The sequence below is a fragment of the Bufo gargarizans genome, chromosome 6, assembly GCF_014858855.1.
Source record: "Bufo gargarizans isolate SCDJY-AF-19 chromosome 6, ASM1485885v1, whole genome shotgun sequence".
NCBI classification, from domain to species: Eukaryota; Metazoa; Chordata; class Amphibia; order Anura; family Bufonidae; genus Bufo; species Bufo gargarizans.
The window spans coordinates 346,175,082-346,196,166 of record NC_058085.1 but is presented as its reverse complement, the minus strand read 5'-3'; the positions used below and the strand labels follow the sequence as shown (position 1 = coordinate 346,196,166).

The window sequence follows — 21,085 nt, the reverse complement described above, 5'->3', positions numbered from 1 at the left end:
GAGGCTGGTCTCACACGAGCGAGTTCAATGCATTAAACTTGAAGCATATGTCTGCGAGAGCTCCCGCCCTGACCTACATAGTACTGATGGGAACACATAGCATTATATTGATTTATGATGCTATGTAACCCTTAGGCCCCTTGCAGACGAGCGTTCTTCCCGCAGCGAGTCCGCATCGCAGCACCCGGCCTGACCTCCCAGCACTGACGGGATTCACATAACATTATATTTATTTAAGATGCTATGTAACCCTTACAGTTCTGGAATGTATTGGATAACACTAGCAGCATTATGCCAGTGTTATCCAATACATTCCAGAACTGTAAGGGTTAGATAGCCTCATAAATCAATATAATGCTACAGTGGATATAAAAAGTCTACACACCCCTGTTAAAATGTCAGGTTTCTGTGATGTAAAAAAATTAGACAAAGATAAATTTCAGAACTTTTCCCACCTAATGTGACCTATAAACTGTACCACTCAATTGAAAAACAAACTGAAATCTTTTAGGTGGAGGGAAGAAAACAAAACAAAACTAAACAAAAAAAATGTGGTTGCATAAGTGTGCACACCCTCTTATAACTGGGGATGTAGTTGTGTTCAGAACTAAGCAATCACATTCAAAATCCTGTTAAATAGGAGTCAGCATAAACCTGCCATCATTTAAAGTGCCTCTGATTAGCCCCAAATAAAGTTCAGCTGCTCTAGTTGGTCTTTCCTGAAATTTTCTTAGTCGCATCCCACAGCAAAAGCCGTGGTCCACAGAGAGCTTCCAAAGCATCAGAGGGATCTCATTGTTAAAAGGTATTAGTCAGGAGAAGGGGACAGAAGAATTTCCAAGGCATTAGATATACCATGGAACACAGTAAAGACAGTCATCATCAAGTGGAGAAAATATGGGACAACAGTGACATTACCAAGAACTGGATGTCCCTCCAAAATAGAGAAGACGAGAAGAAAACTGGTCTGGGAGGCTACCAAGAGGCCTACAGCAACATTAAAGGAGCTGCAGGAATATCTGGCAAGTACTGGCTGTGTGGTACATGTGACAACAATCTCCCATATTCTTCATATGTCTGGACTATGGGGTAGAGTGGCAAGACGAAAGCGTTTTCTTACTAAGAAAAACATCCAAGCCAGGCTACATTTTTCAAAAATGCATCTGAAGTCTCCCAAAAGCATGTGGGAAAAGGTGTTATGGTCTGATGAAACCAAGGTTGAACTTTTTGGCCATAATTCCAAAAGATATGTTTGGCACAAAAAGAACCAAAAGAACACCATCCCCACAGTGAAGCATGGTGGTGGCAGCATCATGCTTTGAGTTTGTTTTTCTTCAGCTGGAACTGAGACCTTAGTTAAGCTAGAGGGAATTATGAAAAGTTCCAAATACCAGTCATTATTGGCACAAAACCTTCAGGCTTCTGCTAGAAAGCTGAACATGAAGAGGAACTTTATCTTTCAGCATGACAACGACCTAAAGCATGCATCCAAATCAACAAAAGAATGGCTTTATCAGAAGAAGATTAAAGTTTTGGAATGGCCTAGCCAGAGCCCAGACCTGAATCCGATTGAAAATCTGTGGGGTGATCTGAAGAGGGCTGTGCACAGGAGATGCCCTCGTAATCTGACAGATTTCGAGTGTTTTTGCAAAGAAGAGTGGGCAAATCTTGCCAAGTCAAAATGTGCCATGCTGATAGACTCATACCCAAAAAGACTGAGTGCTGTAATAAAATCAAAAGGTGCTTCAACAAAGTATTAGTTTAAGGGTGTGCACACTTATGCAACCATATTATTTTATTTTTATATTTTTTCTTCCCTCTACCTAAAAGATTTCCGTTTGTTTTTCAATTGAGTTGTACAGTTTATAGGAAAAAGTTCTAAAATGGTTTATCCTTGTCTCATTTTTTTACATCACAGAAACCTGACATTTTAACAGGCGTGTGTGGACTTTTTATATCCACTGTATGTGACCTCCGGCAGCGCTGGGAGGTCAGGCCGGGAGCTTCGTTGCAAGGGGCCTTACAGTTCTGGAATGTATTGTATAACACTGACTTAATGCTGTCGGTGTTATCTGACTGAAAACTGCCACAGCAATAACCATTTGAAATAGGCTGGTTTTAAGGGGTGGATTTTCTTCCATAGTGGATCTCCCTCTACTTTTAATCTTTGGATTGCAAAGGTTGAAAATTGCAGAAAAAAAACTACTGTACAGCAACTATTGACATGTTTTGGATGGTCATCTCAAAGACTCTACACAGCATCAAGGTGCACATGATGGCTGCTACGATGAGTATTTGGATATGACCACAACATGTCCGTCTCCTATAAAACGTTTTCATACGTCTCTTTTTTTTATTCACAGGGAGATATTCCGGATCTTCCCCGGTTCTGTTTGTTTTTCATCTCATTTGGTCTTCAGGTTCTTATTCTTTTCATTTCTTCCATCTCAGAAACCAGCGATCTCTCAAAAAAGGTAAGGAAAGCCATGATGATGATGATGATGATGATGATGATTGCTAACTCGGCCAGGATAATGTAACATTATTGCAATTAGTGGTCCCCCTCAAATTTTCTTCAAATTTATTCTAATGTATAAGCAGGGGTGCACCAGCAATGAGTCCAGGTGAGGCAATCTCCTCAGGCAGCACCAAGTAGGGGCAAGGCGGGGGGCAGCTGAAGGTCCATGGGCTGAAGAGAAGGGGTTGGGTTAAGAAATTGGCATTGGGGGGAGGGCGGTTCCGTTTCAGTTTTCGCCTCAGGCAGCAGAAAGGCTAGGGGCACTTCTGCGTATAAGGAGTTTAATAAAGAATCTTGTCATATTTGCCATGAAAAAAAAAACAGGATCCTATAGGTTGGCTTTTTACCTGTCAGATCCTATTGTTTCCCCAATGGGAAAGGAAGGTTTTAGCAGGAGATAATGTGGCAATTCCTCCAGTCTTTCCCAAACTAGTGATGAGTGGAATAGGCAATATTCAAATTTGCGATACTTGCGATATATAATATGCACATATTGCGCGCAATTTCAATACCTATAACATGTAATAAACCGATAATCACACACAGGCTATATGCTAAAAGCCGGGCATGTGCAAGCTAACAACCTATCCATGAGACAGGAATTCAGCATACCTTACAATGGCAGCCTTGTGCACTTTGAGACATTCAAAACCAGCTCTCATCTGACTGAGAGCCAGTAAGCCTCAAAGTTGTATGATTTAAGTTGGATGGCTTGAGGGAACCTGCACACCTAGATTATTATCATTAGGGTGACAAAAATTGTAAATAAATTTTGGGGGGATACCAGCTAACTCTTCTCTTACTGCTTAGGAGAGCTGCATAAAAAAATTCTGTTTTCTAATTGTCCAAATATTATATTCAATAACCTTTCTATACTCTTTTGTCATGTATTCCCATTTGCATAAACTTAAATATATGCTAAAGACATGCAAACTAGTAGAATCTGCCTTGTCTTTCAGCTGGAACACTATTTGCATGTCTTTCCCATATTCACATTTATGAAAATGAGTTTACATGACAAAACAGTATAGAAAGGTTATTGAATATAATATTTGGACAATTAGAAAACTGAAAATTTTTATGCAATCCTCCTAATCAGTTAGAGAAGAGTTAGCTGGCATCCCAAAAAAATTTACAATTTTTGTCACCCTAATGATGATGATCTAGGTGCACAGGTCCCCTTGAGCCATCAAACACAAACCAAGCAAATTTGAGGCTTACTAGCCCATAATGTTTATTCGAGGTGTGTTTATTGTTAGTCTACTTTCACACTTGTGTTTTGGCTTTCCGTTTGAGATCCGTTCAGAACTCACAAGCGTCCAAAATGGATTAGTTTACATTCTAATGCATTCTGAATGGAAAAGGATCCACTCAGAATGCATCAGTTCAGTCTCCATTCCTCTTTGGAGACTGACACCAAAACGCCGTGTCCGTCTGATGAAACTGAGCCAAACAGATCTGTCCTGGCACACCATGTAAGTCAATGGGGACGGATCAGTTTTCTCTGGCACAATGGAAAACGGATCTGTCTTCCATTGACTTTCAATGGAGTTCAAGACTGATCCGTCTTGGCTATGTTAAAGATAATACAAACGGATCCGTTCTGAACAAATGCAGACGGTTGTATTATCTGAACAGATCCGTCCATGATGGATCCGCACAAAACGCAAGTGGGAAAGTAGCCTTAGTTGTCTCATAGTGCACAAGGCTGCCATTGTAAGGTATGCTGACTGTATCTGTCTCATGGATAGGTTGTTGGCTTGCACATACCTGGCTTTTGGCATACAGCCTTTGTGTGATTTTGTTATATGTTGTGTATTGTTTGTTATATGTAATGATTTATATTAAAAATTAAAATAACATAAAAAAAATTATAGATAAAAATACTTTTAATAAGAATTTATCAATGATAGGTAAACTAGTAACTATAATTTTTTTTATGCATGATAGATAACATAATAAGTATAAAGAGAAGCTACCTGTATATACAATAATTAAAAAAATATGTTTATAAAAATATAGCACTAATATTCTAGATTCACATATTTGCGATAAAAATTTGTTTAACACTATCCCAAACATGACCAGCAGTGAGACTTGAAAATAAGGCAGCTATTACTTGGTGTAAATGTTGTTGCATTTTATAGTTAATATAGTAAAGGGACAGGAATGTTAAGCATTTTTTAAATCTACTTTAGAAAGATGTTTATTTGTACAAGGGATTTAACAATTTTCTTAGCAAAAGCTTTGAGCATTGCTAAGGGGAGTCTGTCTTCAGTATTCAAGGTTTTATTTAGTGCTAAAAAAGGCCTGTGTGTAACAAGTCAGATAGGCAGGGTGATGGGCAGTGATAGGCCACATGTCCATAGTCAGGGACTGGGGTAATGACAAGAGGCAGAAAGGAAGCCTCTGAGTGTTAGACATAGGCGTCTTCAGCGCTCATTAGGACTGAAGACTGAAGACAGACTCTTCTTAGCAACACTCCATTAGAGCTTTGCTAAGGAGACTCTTTACATTCTACAAAAAAGCATCTTTTCCCTAATAAAGTATATTACAAAAAATGCTTAACATCCCTGTCCCTAACCAGTATTAAAATTAAACTGAAATGACAGTTATACTTTAAGGGAGCTCTCTGGGCTTTTAATATTGATGACCTATCCTCGGGATAGAGCAGGAAGAGAGATGGGAGAAAGTAAGTGCACACTGCATGCGCCGTCTCCTCATACAGTTGATCGGCGGGGGTATCTTGAGGATAAGTCGTCAATACCAATAGTGCGGCCTATAGTGTCTCTTTATGTGTGTCACGGTGCTCCTACCTTGATACGGCTGTACCCTAGGCTTTGACTCCGAAGCAATAAATAGAGGGAATAATTGAGGAATTTGAAAGAAAATTTAGTCCAGACCTTGTATATAGTTGAACAGTAGATTTACTTGAATAAATGTTCATCAGATACAATCTTAAAGCTTTGTCTTGGTCCCAGCAGGCTTTAGCATTAAAACTGGCAGGCAAACCCGACTCTGCTACATCTGTTTCTCTCTGGCTCTGCTGTACTGACAGGCTGGCTGTATAACTTTGCTTTTTCTTGTAAGCTGCACTTCACTCTGTATGATCTGTCTCTAGAATAGGCCAGGGAACTTTACTCCTGGCTCCTGAGGCTTCGCGCTTTGCCCCCCACGGCCAGCAGAGCTTAGGGCATGGGCATGTCCAGCAGAGATGTACCCTGCACACCTTTTGCCTAGCAGGGAATAAGCTAGACTACCCTTCCTGCAGGAAGTGGGACAAGCCCACTTCTCTCCAGAGGGAGGTTAGAATGGAATGGTAAGCTCCATTCTACTGAAGTACAGCTTTGCCATTTTTGCTGCCACCTGCTGGTGAACCAGGCATATTACAGGTGAACATAAGAGTTGCTTAACAAAAGAGGAATGCACATTGTGGAGGACCTGGAATAAATACACAAGATGACATTAGGTTAGACCAATAAAGACAGTTGCAAGGTGCAAAAGTGGTAACACCATTCTGGGGTGTTACATTCCCCCTTACTTATAACCAAGCCGCCCTCGGCTTGTGCTTAGGGTGTGCTCTAAGGGTACCCTAGTAAGGTTAAAGTGCTGCATGAGACTATTTTTCATTACATACATACATACATACATAGACATAGCAACGGCTACCACTAGGTTCCTGCCCATATGAGTAGGATGTCTATTCACAGTTTGCCCTCTCTGTAATAATCAGTGAACCAAAAAGACTGCACAAAGCACTCAAATACTCCACATCGTGGCCACAGTCGTATGTGGAGCGTGGGGGTGTCCTGTACTGTAATCCCTCCACATTGCTATGAGAAGCCCGCAAATAGAAGGGTGGCTTTATCCTGTATTCCCTTCCAAGCAACAAGGTCTACATAAAGCTTTTCGCACGGTCACTCTTTGACCCACTCAGATTGGGGAAGGAGTGGTTCAGAGTCCAGCACAGGGACATCAAGGGCAAGGTCTGCAGGTAAACGGCCCTGTCTTCCGAACATGAGGTAGTATGGGGTGTACCCGGTGGAGCAATGAGTTGTGTTATTATACAGGTACACTACTGTATTCCCTTCCAAGCAACAAGGTCTACATAAAGCTTTTCGCACGGTCACCTTGATGACTAAACAGGTAGCTTCAAAAATTTCCTTAAGGCGGTGCACAAGGCATTAGGACATACCAAACTATGAGGAGGAGCCAGTTCTCTCCCATATCTCCATGAGGGCTACTTCCTCTAAACACACATTAACAGCTGGGTTACTTTTGACGATGTTAGACCTGCTTGTGACTTTACCACTTGGTCCTCCCTTTGTAGCAACAGCACATGATCCCAAAGACACAGGACATACTGGCTCATTCCCCTCCCAAGTCTGTGGGGAGAACAAGGTTAAGGGGATATGCAAATCATACAATATACCACCTAGGCTTTCTGAACTAACACAAGGCGAAATAGGACCATTCAGTGTACTAAGAGGCAGTCCTTATGAGCAAAGATGCAAGGGTCGCTAACTATCTGGCTAACAATATAAAGTCCAAAGTCCATTCAAAAAGTGAATAAGAGGTCACATTGTTGTACCTGTAACCGAGTCAATACAATGGGCTAAAGTGCTTAAACGTTGCTAAACTGTAAACTTGAGTGCAAAAACATTGTGCAAAAGTATCACAATGGAGATTCCTTGGGTGCTGGCTTATAACGTTGCAAAACTGGAACATATAATGCAAAAAGGAAAAAATGTAATTTGTAATCCACTTGAGGTATGGTGCCAATGTGCACAAGCTGGAGATAGTGTGTTGTATTTAAATTTTTTGGGGCTGATGGATGGAGTCTTAACAATCTGTGCTCTTCTGGGCAAGAGGTAAAACAGGGCAACAAAATGGAAAAGACCAACAATTCTCTAACTCTTTAGAAGCAGTCCCTGTTGTGGCTCCATTAGTCAAATGGATTTTCTTACAGTGCTGGTTCACTTACAGGAAGGGCTGGAAGTCTCCCCCTCGGCCGCTGCTGCTTAAAGTCCCTATAACGGGCAGGCGGCTGACCTTTAGTGGTCCGTTGGCATTTCCACAACAGACAGTTCAGAGTATCCGGGGGCGGAGGTAGAGTCTGGGACTTGTGAAAGAGGATCAGCAATCAGACTTGGTTCTGTGGACAGAGTAATCTCAGCAACTGGCATCAAGACTCTGATGTGAGGCTGAAAAAAAAAAACACTGAAGGGTGTCAAGCATGGAAGGCAACTCTGTTGCTCGGGTGACTTATCCACTTCTGGCTGCTCCTGAACAGGTTCCTGCAGGCATTTCTTGAGCCTGTTGCGGTGTACTTGCTGAGTACCTTTATCTTCTCTCTGGATCTCCTTGACCTCCGATGAGGGGACAGCCACTACTGTATATGGCTCGCGGTCCCAGCGAATACCCAGCTTGCTCACTGGGTGATTGTTTCTGAGCCAGACCTGGTCTCCTGGTTGTAAGGGCTCAGCATGTGCATGTAGATCAAAGTCCTGTTTTTGTTTTTGCTGGGCCGTCTCTATTTTGGAATCCACTATTTCTCTGGCATCCTCTGGCGCCTCTGATGCTCTTTGAACCACTCAGATTGGGGAAGGAGTGGTTCAGAGTCCAGCACAGGGACATCAAGGGCAAGGTCTGCAGGTAAACAGCCCTGTCTTCTGAACATGAGGTAGTATGGGGTGTACCCAGTGGAGCAATGAGTTGTGTTATTATACAGGTACACTACTTCAGGCAGAAGCAAAGGCCACTCGGCCCTCTTGTGAGGTGGCACAGCCTTGAGCATATTGATCAGTGTCTGGTTCATCTTCTCGGACAGCCAATTTCCCTGAGGGTAATATGCGGTGGTCCTCAGTTTTTTGCAGTTGTACAGGGCACAAAGTTCATAGAACAACAGAGACTCTAATGCGGATCCCCGATAAGTGAGTATCTTGTCAGGACACCCATACAGCAGAATGAAGCTCTTCCACATGGCAGCAGCTGTAGTTTCAGCAGTTAAGTCCTTTACAGATAAAGCAACAATGAATTTGGTGTAGTGATCTATGATTGTCATAGCATAGGTGTACCCGGATCTGCTGGGTTCCAGTTTCACGTGGTCAATAGCCACGATTTCTAGAGGACTCCTACTCGCTATCGGATGAAGGGGGGGGGGGGGGGGGGGGCTCGCTGGTCATGTCTTTCTCCTCTAGCCACAGCACAGGTGGGACACTCCCGGTTTCAATATCACTTCTCATGCCAATCCAGTAGAAATGCCGCCTGCTTCTGTTTTTTGGGTTCCAAAATGACCAGACCTATTATGGTACATGTCCATTACCATCTTAGCATCTCTTCGGGGCACTACTATCTGACGGAGGCTCTCACACGTGACTGGATCAAGCGTTCTCCTGAAGAGCAGATCTTTTTGTAGGAAGACTAGTTTCCGTTGTCACCAGAGGCGAAACAGCTCCGAGTCAGCTCTCCGCAGCTGGATTCTCTCCAGTATAAGCCCACTGGAAAAATAATCCAACAGTTCTCAGATGACTCTACTCTCTGTTTATAGTTTGAGGCAGACCTCTTTCTCAACTTACGGTGAGGGACCACAGGTCTTTGGAGAACTAGTGGCTTTGGAGGCCTGATCCCTAATGTGTGGAGCTTCCTAAAAAGGCAAATCGGGAGTAGAACATTGGCATTTCCACATCTTCCCACTGATCATCTTTAGAAATTAGTTCCTTCTGAGCAGGTAGCCTGGACAAGGCGTCGGCATTGTCATTTGTTTTGCCAGTCTGGTACTTAATGATGAAGTCGAAGTTCGCCAGTCTAGAGGCCCATCTTTGCTCCAGAGCTCCCAGACACGCAGTGTTCAAGTGAGCCAGTGGATTATGATCGGTGTAGACCGTGAAAGGTGTGGCTGCCAGATAATCCTTACATTTCACAGTTACAGCCCATACCAAGGCTAGGAATTCCAGTCTGAAAGAGTTATATTTTTGGTCATTCCACTCCGGCTCTCGTAAAGACCTGCTGGCATAGGGGATAACTCTCTCAGTTCCGGCTTGTGTCTGAGCCTGAGATAGTATGGCTCCTAAACCTTTCTTACTGGTGTCAGTATAGAGGCAGAATGTCAGGCTATGGTCGGGGTAGCCCAGGACTGGTAGCTCTGTAATTTTTTCTTTTTTTTCTTTTAACAGTTGGAAAGCGGCTTCTCTCTTCATTCCACTCTACTGGTATCTTGGCATTCTGACAGCCTTTAGGATAACCTTTTTAAAAGCTCCTAGATAGGCTCCGCAATTTGAGCGAAGCGCAGGATAAATCTCCGGTAGTAACTTACAAATCCAAGAAAGCTCTTGACTTCTTTGACTGTTTTAGGAGCTGGCCAGCTTTGTACTGCAGCTATCTTATCAGGGTCCGGTTTCACGCTTTCCGCACTCGCATGTCCCAGATATTTCACTTGGGGCTTCAGCAAGTGGCACTTTGAAGGCTTTACTTTCAATCCATATTGGGCCAGAGTCTGGAACACCTCCTTCAAGTGCTGTAAATGCTCTTCGTAGATCTTGGAGTAGACGATCACATCATCCAAGTACAGCAGTACGGTTTCAAAGATTGTGTCTAAGACATCTCTCCATGAGTCTCTGAAATGTCCCAGGGGCATTGCACAGCCCGAATGGCATGTAGTTGGACTCGAACAGACCCATTGGGGTAGTGAAAGCTGTTTTCTCTTTATCTCTTGATGCATGGGGACTTGCCAATAGCCACTGGTTAGATCCAGGGTGGAGAAATAAGCAGCAGATTCCAGGGCTTCTAGAGACTCCTCAATTCGTGACAGGGGGTATGCATCCTTGTATGTAACATTGTTGATCTTGCGGTAATCCACACAGAAACAGATGGTTCCATCCTTCTTTTTTACTAAGACCAGAGGGGCAGCCTAGGGGCTGTGACTATCCTGGATGATGTTAGCTGTCTTAATATCCTGAACTTCATATCCTTTCTTCTTCACCTGCTGGTACCGGGCGGGAGGCACTGGCCTATATCTCTCTTTCATTGGAGGAAAAGTGCCGGTTGGAATAGTGTGCTGTATTAGGCTAGTTTGACCATAGTCAGGGGGTGTTTGCTGAAGTCTTGGTTGTGTTCATTGGCTAAGTCCAGCACACCTTTGATCTGTTCGGTAGAGGTTGTGGCATCTCCAATATGTAGTTCGGCCCACCAGGGCAGCTCAGGCGGTTCTTTGGCTGCATCCGCTGTTTGAAGCAATTGTTGTGCAGCAGCAGTAGGGAGATCCAGGACATCTTGCAGACTGGCGTGATATAGACTCGCCACTGGATAGTACTTTTTTAATTCTACAGCTTCATCACTTAGATTGACCAAGTGTATGGGTACATTTTCGTGCGAAACAATGACCAAGCTCCTAGTGGCTAGGACAAGGAGATGATCTTGTAGATATAAGGGTTTCACGAGGGACGGGTAATCCTGACCTTGAACACCAATGCAAGCCTTGCACTATATTGGGCTGGAATAGGCTGAGCATCCTTGATGTGAACATGGCAGATTTCACACTGTCTGTTGCTGAATTTTTGTTGGGCAGCTGGTACCTGGATGGTCTGGTGTATGACGCATTGAGTTACACGGGGTGCGGTCAGTAGGGTTTTCTGCAAGGTTTCTAGCACTTCAGTGTAAGTTGCCGGGTACATTCATACCCAGGACCACAGGGCAATTGTCATCTTCCGGGAGCTGGATCACGACTACCCCTTGGTGTGGGAGTTTGGTATCTTCAATCTGTAAGGTAGGTTCCCAATGGACATTGGTAGCTGTGATGTGGAGCCAGGATTCCGGGGGTTGTCAGCTGGGATCTGTTCTGGCATCTTTCGAATGCAAATTGACGGATGGTAGTCACTTGAGATCCAGTATCAATCAAAGCAGAAAACATTACTCCGTTGATGCTAACTTCAACCACGGGGCGCGCGCCCACATACCTAGGCATGAAGGCTGGATCTTTGGGACCTACTATTCTTCCTCCCAAGGGGCGGTCCTTGGCCTCAGGGGATACCTGTTTAAATGCCAGCAGTCCCTTTCGGTGTGTCCAGGCCTCTGACAATGCCAGCATACACTCTTCCTGGTGTCTCTATACCCAGGATCTGACAACCTACCGGTCAGCCGGCACTGATTTTCTCGTGGACCAGGGGTAGGACGGTCTCTTGGTGCAGAAGTCCTTTTCTCAGCCTTGGGCTGCTGTTCCAGTCGCTCTAGCTGCTTCCTTATCCTCTCCATATTCTCAGCTAAGAGGGAGACTTCAGCAGTCAGGGCTGCAACAGCATCTGGGACGGGATCCTGAGCCCCATGCTCAGCTATCTGGCCGTGGGCAGCAGATCGTAGGACGGGCCATGCATTCTTGCCTTCAGGAGGTTCAGACTGGTGACCTTGTGGGGGCAAAGACCCCTTACTCTAATTTTTGCTGAGTTCCAAATTATTATTATTATTATTATTATTATTATTATTATTACCCATTCAATAATGAGTACTCATTTGGAGTATTGATTTGACCGACACTCGAGTGATCAAACAAGTCTCTGTTTATTCAAACAAAATGCATATAATATTATACTGTCTTGGCGAGGAGGGGGTGGAAAAGCCACCCACACACGTCTCATGAAGGTCATGACCGTATTTGTACATATATGTGCTTATAGAAACAGAAAATGTAAATGTCAATTAACCGCAGACGCATACAATTCAGAATACAGGAAATAAGTTTCATAGCTAGCAGTTTCCATCTATCGAAAATAGCACAGGTAGGGGCTAAGTTACTTCCTGCAGGGACTTTTTGCATGTCAAAGTTTCTGATCTATTAACTTCAAAAAGGTCATACAATGTAAAATGGCTGCTGCAGACACCAAGATGGAGTCTCATCCCTCACATCTCCCCCATTTGAGACCATGGTGAGCCCGTAGGATCCGGCCGGACGTACCCAAGATGTTTCACCTTATGGATGAATTGTACATCTGCCGGCAGCCGTGCAAAGGTCAGTTGAACCAGGGTTCCAAGCTCATCCATTGTCTCACTACGGAATTGGTAAAAAGTTACTTCTTTCTGCAGTCTTTAATTACATGGCAGAATACAATATACAACTATTATAAGCAAGATTATAACAACAAGCAGTGATACAAATATTCAAGATTTACCCTCCATCTTTGAGACCTCTGTGGACTGTCACCGCCCAGAAGTACTTCAGAACAAGCTAATCCTATTCTGTCCTTTGGGATCCCTTCCTGGGTGGGAAACAGTACCACAGATACTCTCAATAATCTCAATATTGTTTCTTCTTTTTCTTATAAACTTTATTGATGCACATAAGCATAAGCTTGATTATAATGTAAATGACTAGTATAATTAGCACTACTTGTACTACTGCTTGAATAAGCCCCATTAGCCAGCCAGCCAGCCCTTTGAACCAGTTGACAGGATTGATAAAAGAAAAGGTGTCTCCCCACCATGAGCCTTTATCAGCTTTATGTGCGTCCAACCATTTATCCCTTAGATCCGCCATTTTCTCTAGACCCACCTTAACTTGCAAATTACCCTGCGGGTCTATGTAATGACAACAAGCGGGTCCCACAACCTGCACATACCTCCATCTTTGGCTGTAACATAGTGTAGAACTAATGTGTGTTGGTTGGTGACAATGATCAACTGGTTTTGCACAAAGTTCGAGGTATTCATAAGTTCCATCACTTCCCATATTTGATCATCTAGATAATCAGTTGCCACCACCAAATGATCACACATCTGCACTATCATTGGATATATGAAAAGACTACTAAGAATTTTATTGGAAATGCTCATTTCTACAACATGTTGTCACGGACAGTGTACAGGAAACAATGAAAAACAACATGCATAAATAACTCGCTGGATCCAAAAGCTAAGGAACAAAAGGGAGACCCCTGTAGAAGACCTGGCACATTCCCTGGCTGCTCAGCCTATGCATAGATCCAAATGGTGGAGGTATGCATATCCACGTACCTTGACTATATAAGCCCTGAGCTCCCTACAATAGTGAGGGGACACGACCACCGGCTCCCTACACCAGACACGGAGGGAGCCAGGGTCACCTGGGATCCAACAAACAGGAAATAACAGATAACAGTTAACACTTAACACTTAACTTAGTAGAGGAGAGGAGAGGAGAACCAGCTTGGGCATGCACACATACTCCAGGAAGAAATATAAGCCGCCCAGAAAAGCTTTCTGGGGAAGAATTTAAAGGGAAGCCATTAGTCCAACACATGACAGCTGAGAGAGACTAACGAGAGGAGGAGCTGAATACCACAACACAGAAACTCAAGGGGGAGGTTCTGAAAAGCCTCTGTCAGAGCTTCTCAGCTGTCTGGTTGTGACAGTACCCCTCCCTCTACGAGTGGACTCCGGACACTCAGAACCCACCTTCTCAGGATGGGACCTATGGAAAGCCCTGATGAGACGAGAGGCCTTAATATCCGTCACTGGGACCCACATCCTCTCCTCAGGACCATACCCCTCCCACTGAACAAGGTACTGAAGAGAACCGCGGACAAGACGAGAATCCACAATCCTAGAGACCTGAAATTCAAGATTCCCATCAACCATAATCGGAGGAGGAGGTAAAGGCGAGGGTACAATGGGTTGAACATAAGGTTTCAATAAGGACTTATGAAAAACATTATGGATCTTCCAAGTCTGAGGAAGATCAAGACGGTATGCAACAGGATTGATGACAGACAGGATTTTGTAAGGTCCAATAAACCTAGGACCCAACTTCCAGGAGGGAACCTTCAATTTGATATTCTTGGTAGACAACCACACCAGATCACCAACATTCAGGTCCGGACCAAGCACACGTCTTTTATCAGCCACACGCTTATATCTCTCACTCATGCTCTTTAGATTATCTTGAATCTTTTGCCAAATAGATGACAAAGACGAGGAGAACCTGTCCTCATCAGGTAAACCAGAAGACCCCTCTCCCGAGAAAGTCCCAAACTGTGGATGAAACCCATATGCACCAAAAAATGGTGACTTATCAGAGGACTCCTGACGACTCAGCAAGGGACAAAAAAGAACACCAATCCTCTTGATTCTCCGCCACAAAACAACGCAGATATGTCTCCAGATTCTGATTGACGCGCTCTGTCTGGCCATTCGACTGCGGGTGGAAAGCAGAAGAGAATGACAACCGAACCCCCAAGCGAGAACAGAAAGCCTTCCAGAATCTGGAAACAAACTGCGTGCCCCTATCAGAGACTATGTCTGAAGGAATACCACGCAATTTGACAATGTGATCAACAAATGCCTGCGCCAGCGTCTTAGCATTGGGCAAACCAGGAAAAGGGATGAAATGCACCATTTTGCTAAAACGGTCCACCACCACCAGAATCACAGTCTTCCCCGAGGAACGAGGCAGGTCCGTGATAAAGTCCATGGACAGATGTGTCCAAGGACGGGAAGGAATGGGTAAGGGAAGGAGAGAACCTGATGGCCGTGAATGAGGGACTTTGGCACGAGCGCAAGTCTCGCAGGCTGCCACAAAACCCTCAACCGACTTACGAAGCGCAGGCCACCAGAATCTCCGAGCGATGAGATCCAGTGTGGCTCTTACCCCCGGGTGCCCAGCAAGGACCGTATCGTGGTGTTCTTTAAAAATCTTGTGTCTTAAAGCGAGAGGCACAAACAACCTCCCAGGAGGACAAAGATCAGGAGCCTCTGACTGGGCTGCCTGCACCTCTGCCTCCAATTCAGGAAAAAGAGCAGAGACCACCACACCTTCAGCCAAAATGGGACCCGGGTCTTCAAAATTCCCGCCTCCCGGAAAACAACGTGACAGGGCATCTGCCTTCACATTCTTAACTCCAGGGCGGAACGTGACAACAAAATTAAACCTAGAAAAGAACAACGACCATCTGGCCTGTCTCGGGTTCAGACGCTTGGCTGACTCCAAGTAGGCCAGATTTTTATGGTCAGTAAATACGGTAATAGGGTGTCTGGCTCCCTCTAGCCAATGGCGCCATTCCTCAAAAGCCAACTTGATGGCCAACAATTCCCTATCTCCCACATCGTAATTTCTCTCTGCGGAGGAGAGTTTCTTCGAGAAAAAGGCACACGGTCGCCATTTGGCAGGAGAGGAACCCTGAGACAAGACCGCACCCACACCCACCTCAGAAGCATCAACCTCAACTATGAAGGGTAAAGAAACATCAGGTTGCACCAAGATGGGAGCGGAAGCAAAACTCTCCTTGATATCAGAAAAAGCCTTACGCGCCTCTACTGACCAAGAAGAAAAATCTACCCCCTTTCTGGTCATATCAGTGAGTGGTTTAACAATAGAAGAATAATTCAAAATGAACTTCCTGTAATAATTGGCAAAGCCCAAAAAACGCATCAGCGCCTTTTGATTCTCAGGAAGCTCCCACTCAAGCACAGCGCGGACCTTCTCGGGGTCCATGCGAAAACCAGAAGGGGAGAGAAGAAACCCCAGAAATTGAATTTCTGGAACCGCAAACACACATTTTTCCAGTTTCGCATATAATTTATTCTCCCGCAGGATGAGCAAGACCTGACGTAAATGTTCCTTATGAGTTTTGAAATCGGGAGAAAAAATCAAAATGTCATCCAAATACACCAATACAAATTTTCCCATCAAATGATAAAAAATGCTGTTCACGAAATGCTGAAAAACGGCTGGGGCATTCATCAAACCAAAAGGCATAACCAAATTTTCAAAATGGCCCTCAGGGGTATTGAAGGCCGTCTTCCATTCGTCCCCTTCTCTGACCCTGACCAGGTTGTATGCCCCTCTTAAATCTAATTTGGAAAAGACTTTAGCCCCAACAACCTGGTTAAATAGGTCCGGGATGAGAGGAAGCGGATAAGGGTCACGAATTGTAATATTGTTCAGCTCCCTGAAATCCAGACAAGGTCTTAAAGAACCATCTTTTTTCTTGACAAAGAAAAAACCAGCGGCAACAGGTGACTTCGAGGGTCGTATGTGTCCCTTTCTCAGACTCTCAGAGATATAAGCACGCATAGCGACCCTTTCAGGTTGGGAAAGATTGTATAAACGAGATTTAGGCAGCTTGGCGTCTGGGATGAGATTAATAGGGCAATCGTACTCCCTGTGCGGCGGCAAATCCTGAACTCCACTCTAAGAGAAGACATCCGAAAATTCAGAGAGAAAAGATGGTACAGTCTTAGTAGCAACCTCAGAAACAGATGTCATGAGGCAATTCTCTCTGCAAAAGTCACTCCAACCATTTATTTGCCTCGCTTGCCAATCAATGGTGGGGTTATGCTTCGTGAGCCAGGGCAGACCCAACACCAGAGGGGTGGGTAAACCGCTAAGGACGAAACATGACACATCCTCAACATGAGCATCACTCACAATTAAACGGATATTGTGAACTATGCCCTTTAATGATTTTTGAGAAAGTGGGGCGGAGTCGATAGCAAAAACAGGAATATCCTTTCCCAAAGTGCGCACTTGGAATCCATGAGTTATCGCAAATTGATTATCAATGAGATTGACCGCTGCTCCACTATCCACAAAAATCTCACAAAAAATGTTCTTGCTCTCTAGCGCCACCCTAGCCGGCAGGACAAAACGGGAACTACAAGCAAACGGAAAACCTTCAATTTCCGCCTCAACCCTGCCAATAGTAACAGACGGAACATTTTTAAAAGATTTTTTCCTCTTTGTTTCTTTATTATACCCAGAGAACTGCCTGAATCTCCTAGAGGGACAAATATTTGCCAAATGATTAATACCTCCACAACAAAAACAAACCCTCCCATGCGAGCTGAATCTTCTATTGTCAGAAGCAATCAACCCCAGCTGCATGGGCTCCTGCTCAGAAGGGGCTGACAGCGACTGAGACCCCTGCGCACAGAATGGGACCGCTGCACAGTCCTGGGACCGAGTATGACAGGAAGGAGAGATCTCTCCTCTCTCTCTAAGACGCCTGTCAATACGAACGGCCTGAGACATAGCAGAGTCCAAAGAAATAGGCCTCTCATGAAAGGCAAATGCATCTTTCAATCCCTCTGAAAGACCATGGCAAAATTGACTTCGGAGTGCAGCATCATTCCAACCAGTATCAGCTGCCCATCTCCGAAATTCTGAGCAGTATATTTCTGCGGATTGTTTACCCTGGCATAAGAGACGTAGTCTAGACTCCGCCAGAGCAATACGATCCGGATCATCATATATCTGACCCAGGGCTAAAAAGAATTCCTCCACTGAACGGAGGGGCCGTGCCCCCTCCGGCAGCGAAAAGGCCCAGGACTGAGCGTTACCCCTGAGCAGCGATATAATGATCCCCACCCTCCGTTCCTCATCACCAGAAGAATGGGGAAGAAGGCGAAAATGGAGTTTGCAAGCCTCTCTAAAACGCACAAAATTCTCACTACCCCCGGAAAACGTATCCGGGAGCGAGATCTTAGGCTCAGAACAAACTCCATGAACGCCAGCTGAACCGGTCACTTGAAGCTGAGAACAAGTCCTGCGGAGATCAGCTACCTCCAATGAAAGACCCTGAAGGCGTTCAGCCAAAAGTGAAACCGGATCCATGCTTGAGACGGTTATGGCGGCTTATAATGTCACGGACAGTGTACAGGAAACAATGAAAAACAACATGCATAAATAACTCGCTGGATCCAAAAGCTAAGGAACAAAAGGGAGACCCCTGTAGAAGACCTGGCACTTTCCCTGGCTGCTCAGCCTATGCATAGATCCAAATGGTGGAGGTATGCATATCCACGTACCTTGACTATATAAGCCCTGAGCACCCTACAATAGTGAGGGGACACGACCACCGGCTCCCTACACCAGACACGGAGGGAGCCAGGGTCACCTGGGATCCAACAAACAGAAAATAACAGATAACAGTTAACACTTAACACTTAACTTAGTAGAGGAGAGGAGAGGAGAGGAGAGGAGAACCAGCTTGGGCATGCACACATACTCCAGGAAGAAATATAAGCCGCCCAGAAAAGCTTTCTGGGGAAGAATTTAAAGGGAAGCCATTAGTCCAACACATGACAGCTGAGAGAGACTAACGAGAGGAGGAGCTGAATACCACAACACAGAAACTCAAGGGGGAGGTTCTGAAAAGCCTCTGTCAGAGCTTCTCAGCTGTCTGGTTGTGACACATGTGGCTTACCATTTGGTCTAGGTGTATTGTCCTTAGCCCTTCGATACAAAGTATGTTTAGGTACAGCGTTTATATCTGTCAGAATGGGGTATTATAAAGGTTGCAGGAGTAAGTCGGGCAATTGTACATAAACCAGTGACATTTCTGGGCAACCACTTGTATGCCTTATGCTTACAGACTAGTTATATACTTTCTGGGACTGCAACTACCGTACTATCAAACAACTGAGTTATCGATTTGGCCAGCTGGACACCTTTTGTCCCTTTTCCTGACTCTGAGGAGTAAGGTCATTCCAGCAATTAAATCAACTAAGGTACGGTTGTTGCAGGCCAGATTCTTACCCTTTACAGGATCTATACTAACACACTGCACCAGGCTGTTCGGGTTAGAGTCATTGCAGCCGAATTTGTCATGAGGACTAAAAGACATACCTTTCGACTGTATTTGCAAACAATGACAGTGTGACCAACTTGGAAAGCATGACACATTGCGACACATGTTCTCGTTCCAGGGGGTAGAGCTATATTCAACTGGTGACCCTGATCTGTTTACCATGAGCCAGGGGGGCTCAGCCCATCCTGCAACGGGTAAGGGTACCTCCTTGTTTTTAGTTTTGGACTTAACCTGCATCATGCCTGTGAAAAAGATAGCAGAGTTGGCAAGTTCAGTTAGTTCAGAAAAGCTGAGGGGCATGGCGAAATAGGGCATACTGGCTGAACTCACAGGACTGTGAGTACAGATCCAACAGCCTCTCAAATTTTCAGTGTCGCTTAGCCCCTCAAACAACAATTGATGGTGCCGTATCAAAGCATAGTCCCATTCATCATTCAGTGGATGAAACACTGCTGACACGCTCAAGGTCAGAGCCACTGTCAGCAGAAGGACCCTCATCCTGCGGTTCCAAGACTTTCTTGCAATAAGAAGCGTGTATCCAGTTGGGTTTTCCTTTTAACTTTTACAGCAGTCTCAGTCTTTAACAAAACTTTGAAGGGACCATCAAATCTGGGCTCAAATGTCTTTCTCACATGCCTTTTTATGACAACCCAAACACCAGGCACCAGGGGGTGCGTCCCTTCCACTGAGTCTGTATCTGCACACAAGATCACTGACCAGCTTTTTTGCAGTATTCTCGGCATTTGCAGTAGATACAGGGAAAGCCTCCGGCCATCCTGAAAAGAGATCAACGCACACAAGCACATATTCGTATGTTCCTACCTTCAGTAACTGTATATAGTCTATTTGCAGTCTCTGGAATGGGTAAAATGGCCTAGGTGTATGTTTCTAAGGTGTCTTAACTACCTGTCCGGGGTTGTTTAGAGCACAGATCATACAGCCTTGTACAAATCTACTGGCAATAGTGGAGAAACCAGGTGCAACCCATCTCTTCAGTACCGTGCTCACCATAGGACCCTTTGCTTGGTGTGTGAGCCATCATAGGATAGAGGGCTCTAGAGAGGCATATTTTTCCTGACACTTCCCAGAGTCCCTGCCCATTCGGCACTGCTCCTCTATTAGTCCAGGAGGTCTTTTCTCCTTTATCTGCCTGTGCAGACAGTTTAATCAACACGTCTTCAGAGGCTCCAGGATGCCGACAGGGATTACCTCGGGTTTCTAAGGTTTAACTGCTGCCTCTTCTGCAGCCCCATCTACCCTGTTGTTGCCCCTAGCCTCACGGGTTTGTTGTCTGGTATGTGCTTGAGAAGGTCCAGGTGCAGGGCGGGAGGCATCCGGCCCTGCATCTTGGACAGGGGATTGGCAAGCACTTAACACAGGGGAAGAGGAGGCAGTGGTGTGACACGCAGACACTGTGGACCCAGGCGTTTGGCCCACTTATTACGGTGCTTTGATGCCATGTGGTGGTGAGGTTTCTAGTGTTCGCGCCCCTGCTAATTTTGGTACGGCACAGGTTGCAAATGACAATTCTTTTATCGTCCGCACTTTCCTCAAAAAAGTGCCAGACTGCGAAATGCCTAGCCCTTGGCAAGGGAGATTGCCACAAGGGGGTGCTCCGGAGAACAGTTGCGGGCCTGTTTGGTGTGGCCCACCTTATCCCTTTTGCCACCACACTGCCTCTTCCAGTCTGTTGCAGTGCTGTGGATCCCTTCCCCTCTGTACTGCTGTCCTCACTCGGCTTGCCACCTTGCCATGTTGGGTCAGTGATTTCATTGTCCACCACCTCCTCTTCCACTTCCTCACTCTGGTCATCCTCCTGACTTGTTGACCTAACAACAACCTCACGTATTAACAACTGTGTCTCATCCTCATCATCATCCACCTCGTGAAAAACTAATTGCCGTTGACTTATTGGCAACTGTGTGTCATCATCATTATCATCCACCGCGTGAAACACTAATTGCTGTTTTCACACTGTAATTTTCTTGTAACTGTGGATGCTCAAGAGTTTGGG

General features: G+C 45.0%; 1 protein-coding gene across 1 annotated transcript in view; it reads left to right on the top strand.

Annotated features, from left to right (window-relative positions):
• Positions 1–21,085, top strand: part of LOC122941129 (ATP-binding cassette sub-family C member 2-like) — a 122,493-nt gene that overhangs the window by 20,460 nt on the left and 80,948 nt on the right. The window contains exon 5 of the mRNA XM_044298155.1: positions 2,364–2,474. Within this exon, the coding sequence (XP_044154090.1) occupies positions 2,364–2,474 (111 nt within the window). The remainder of the gene's footprint in view (positions 1–2,363; positions 2,475–21,085) is intronic.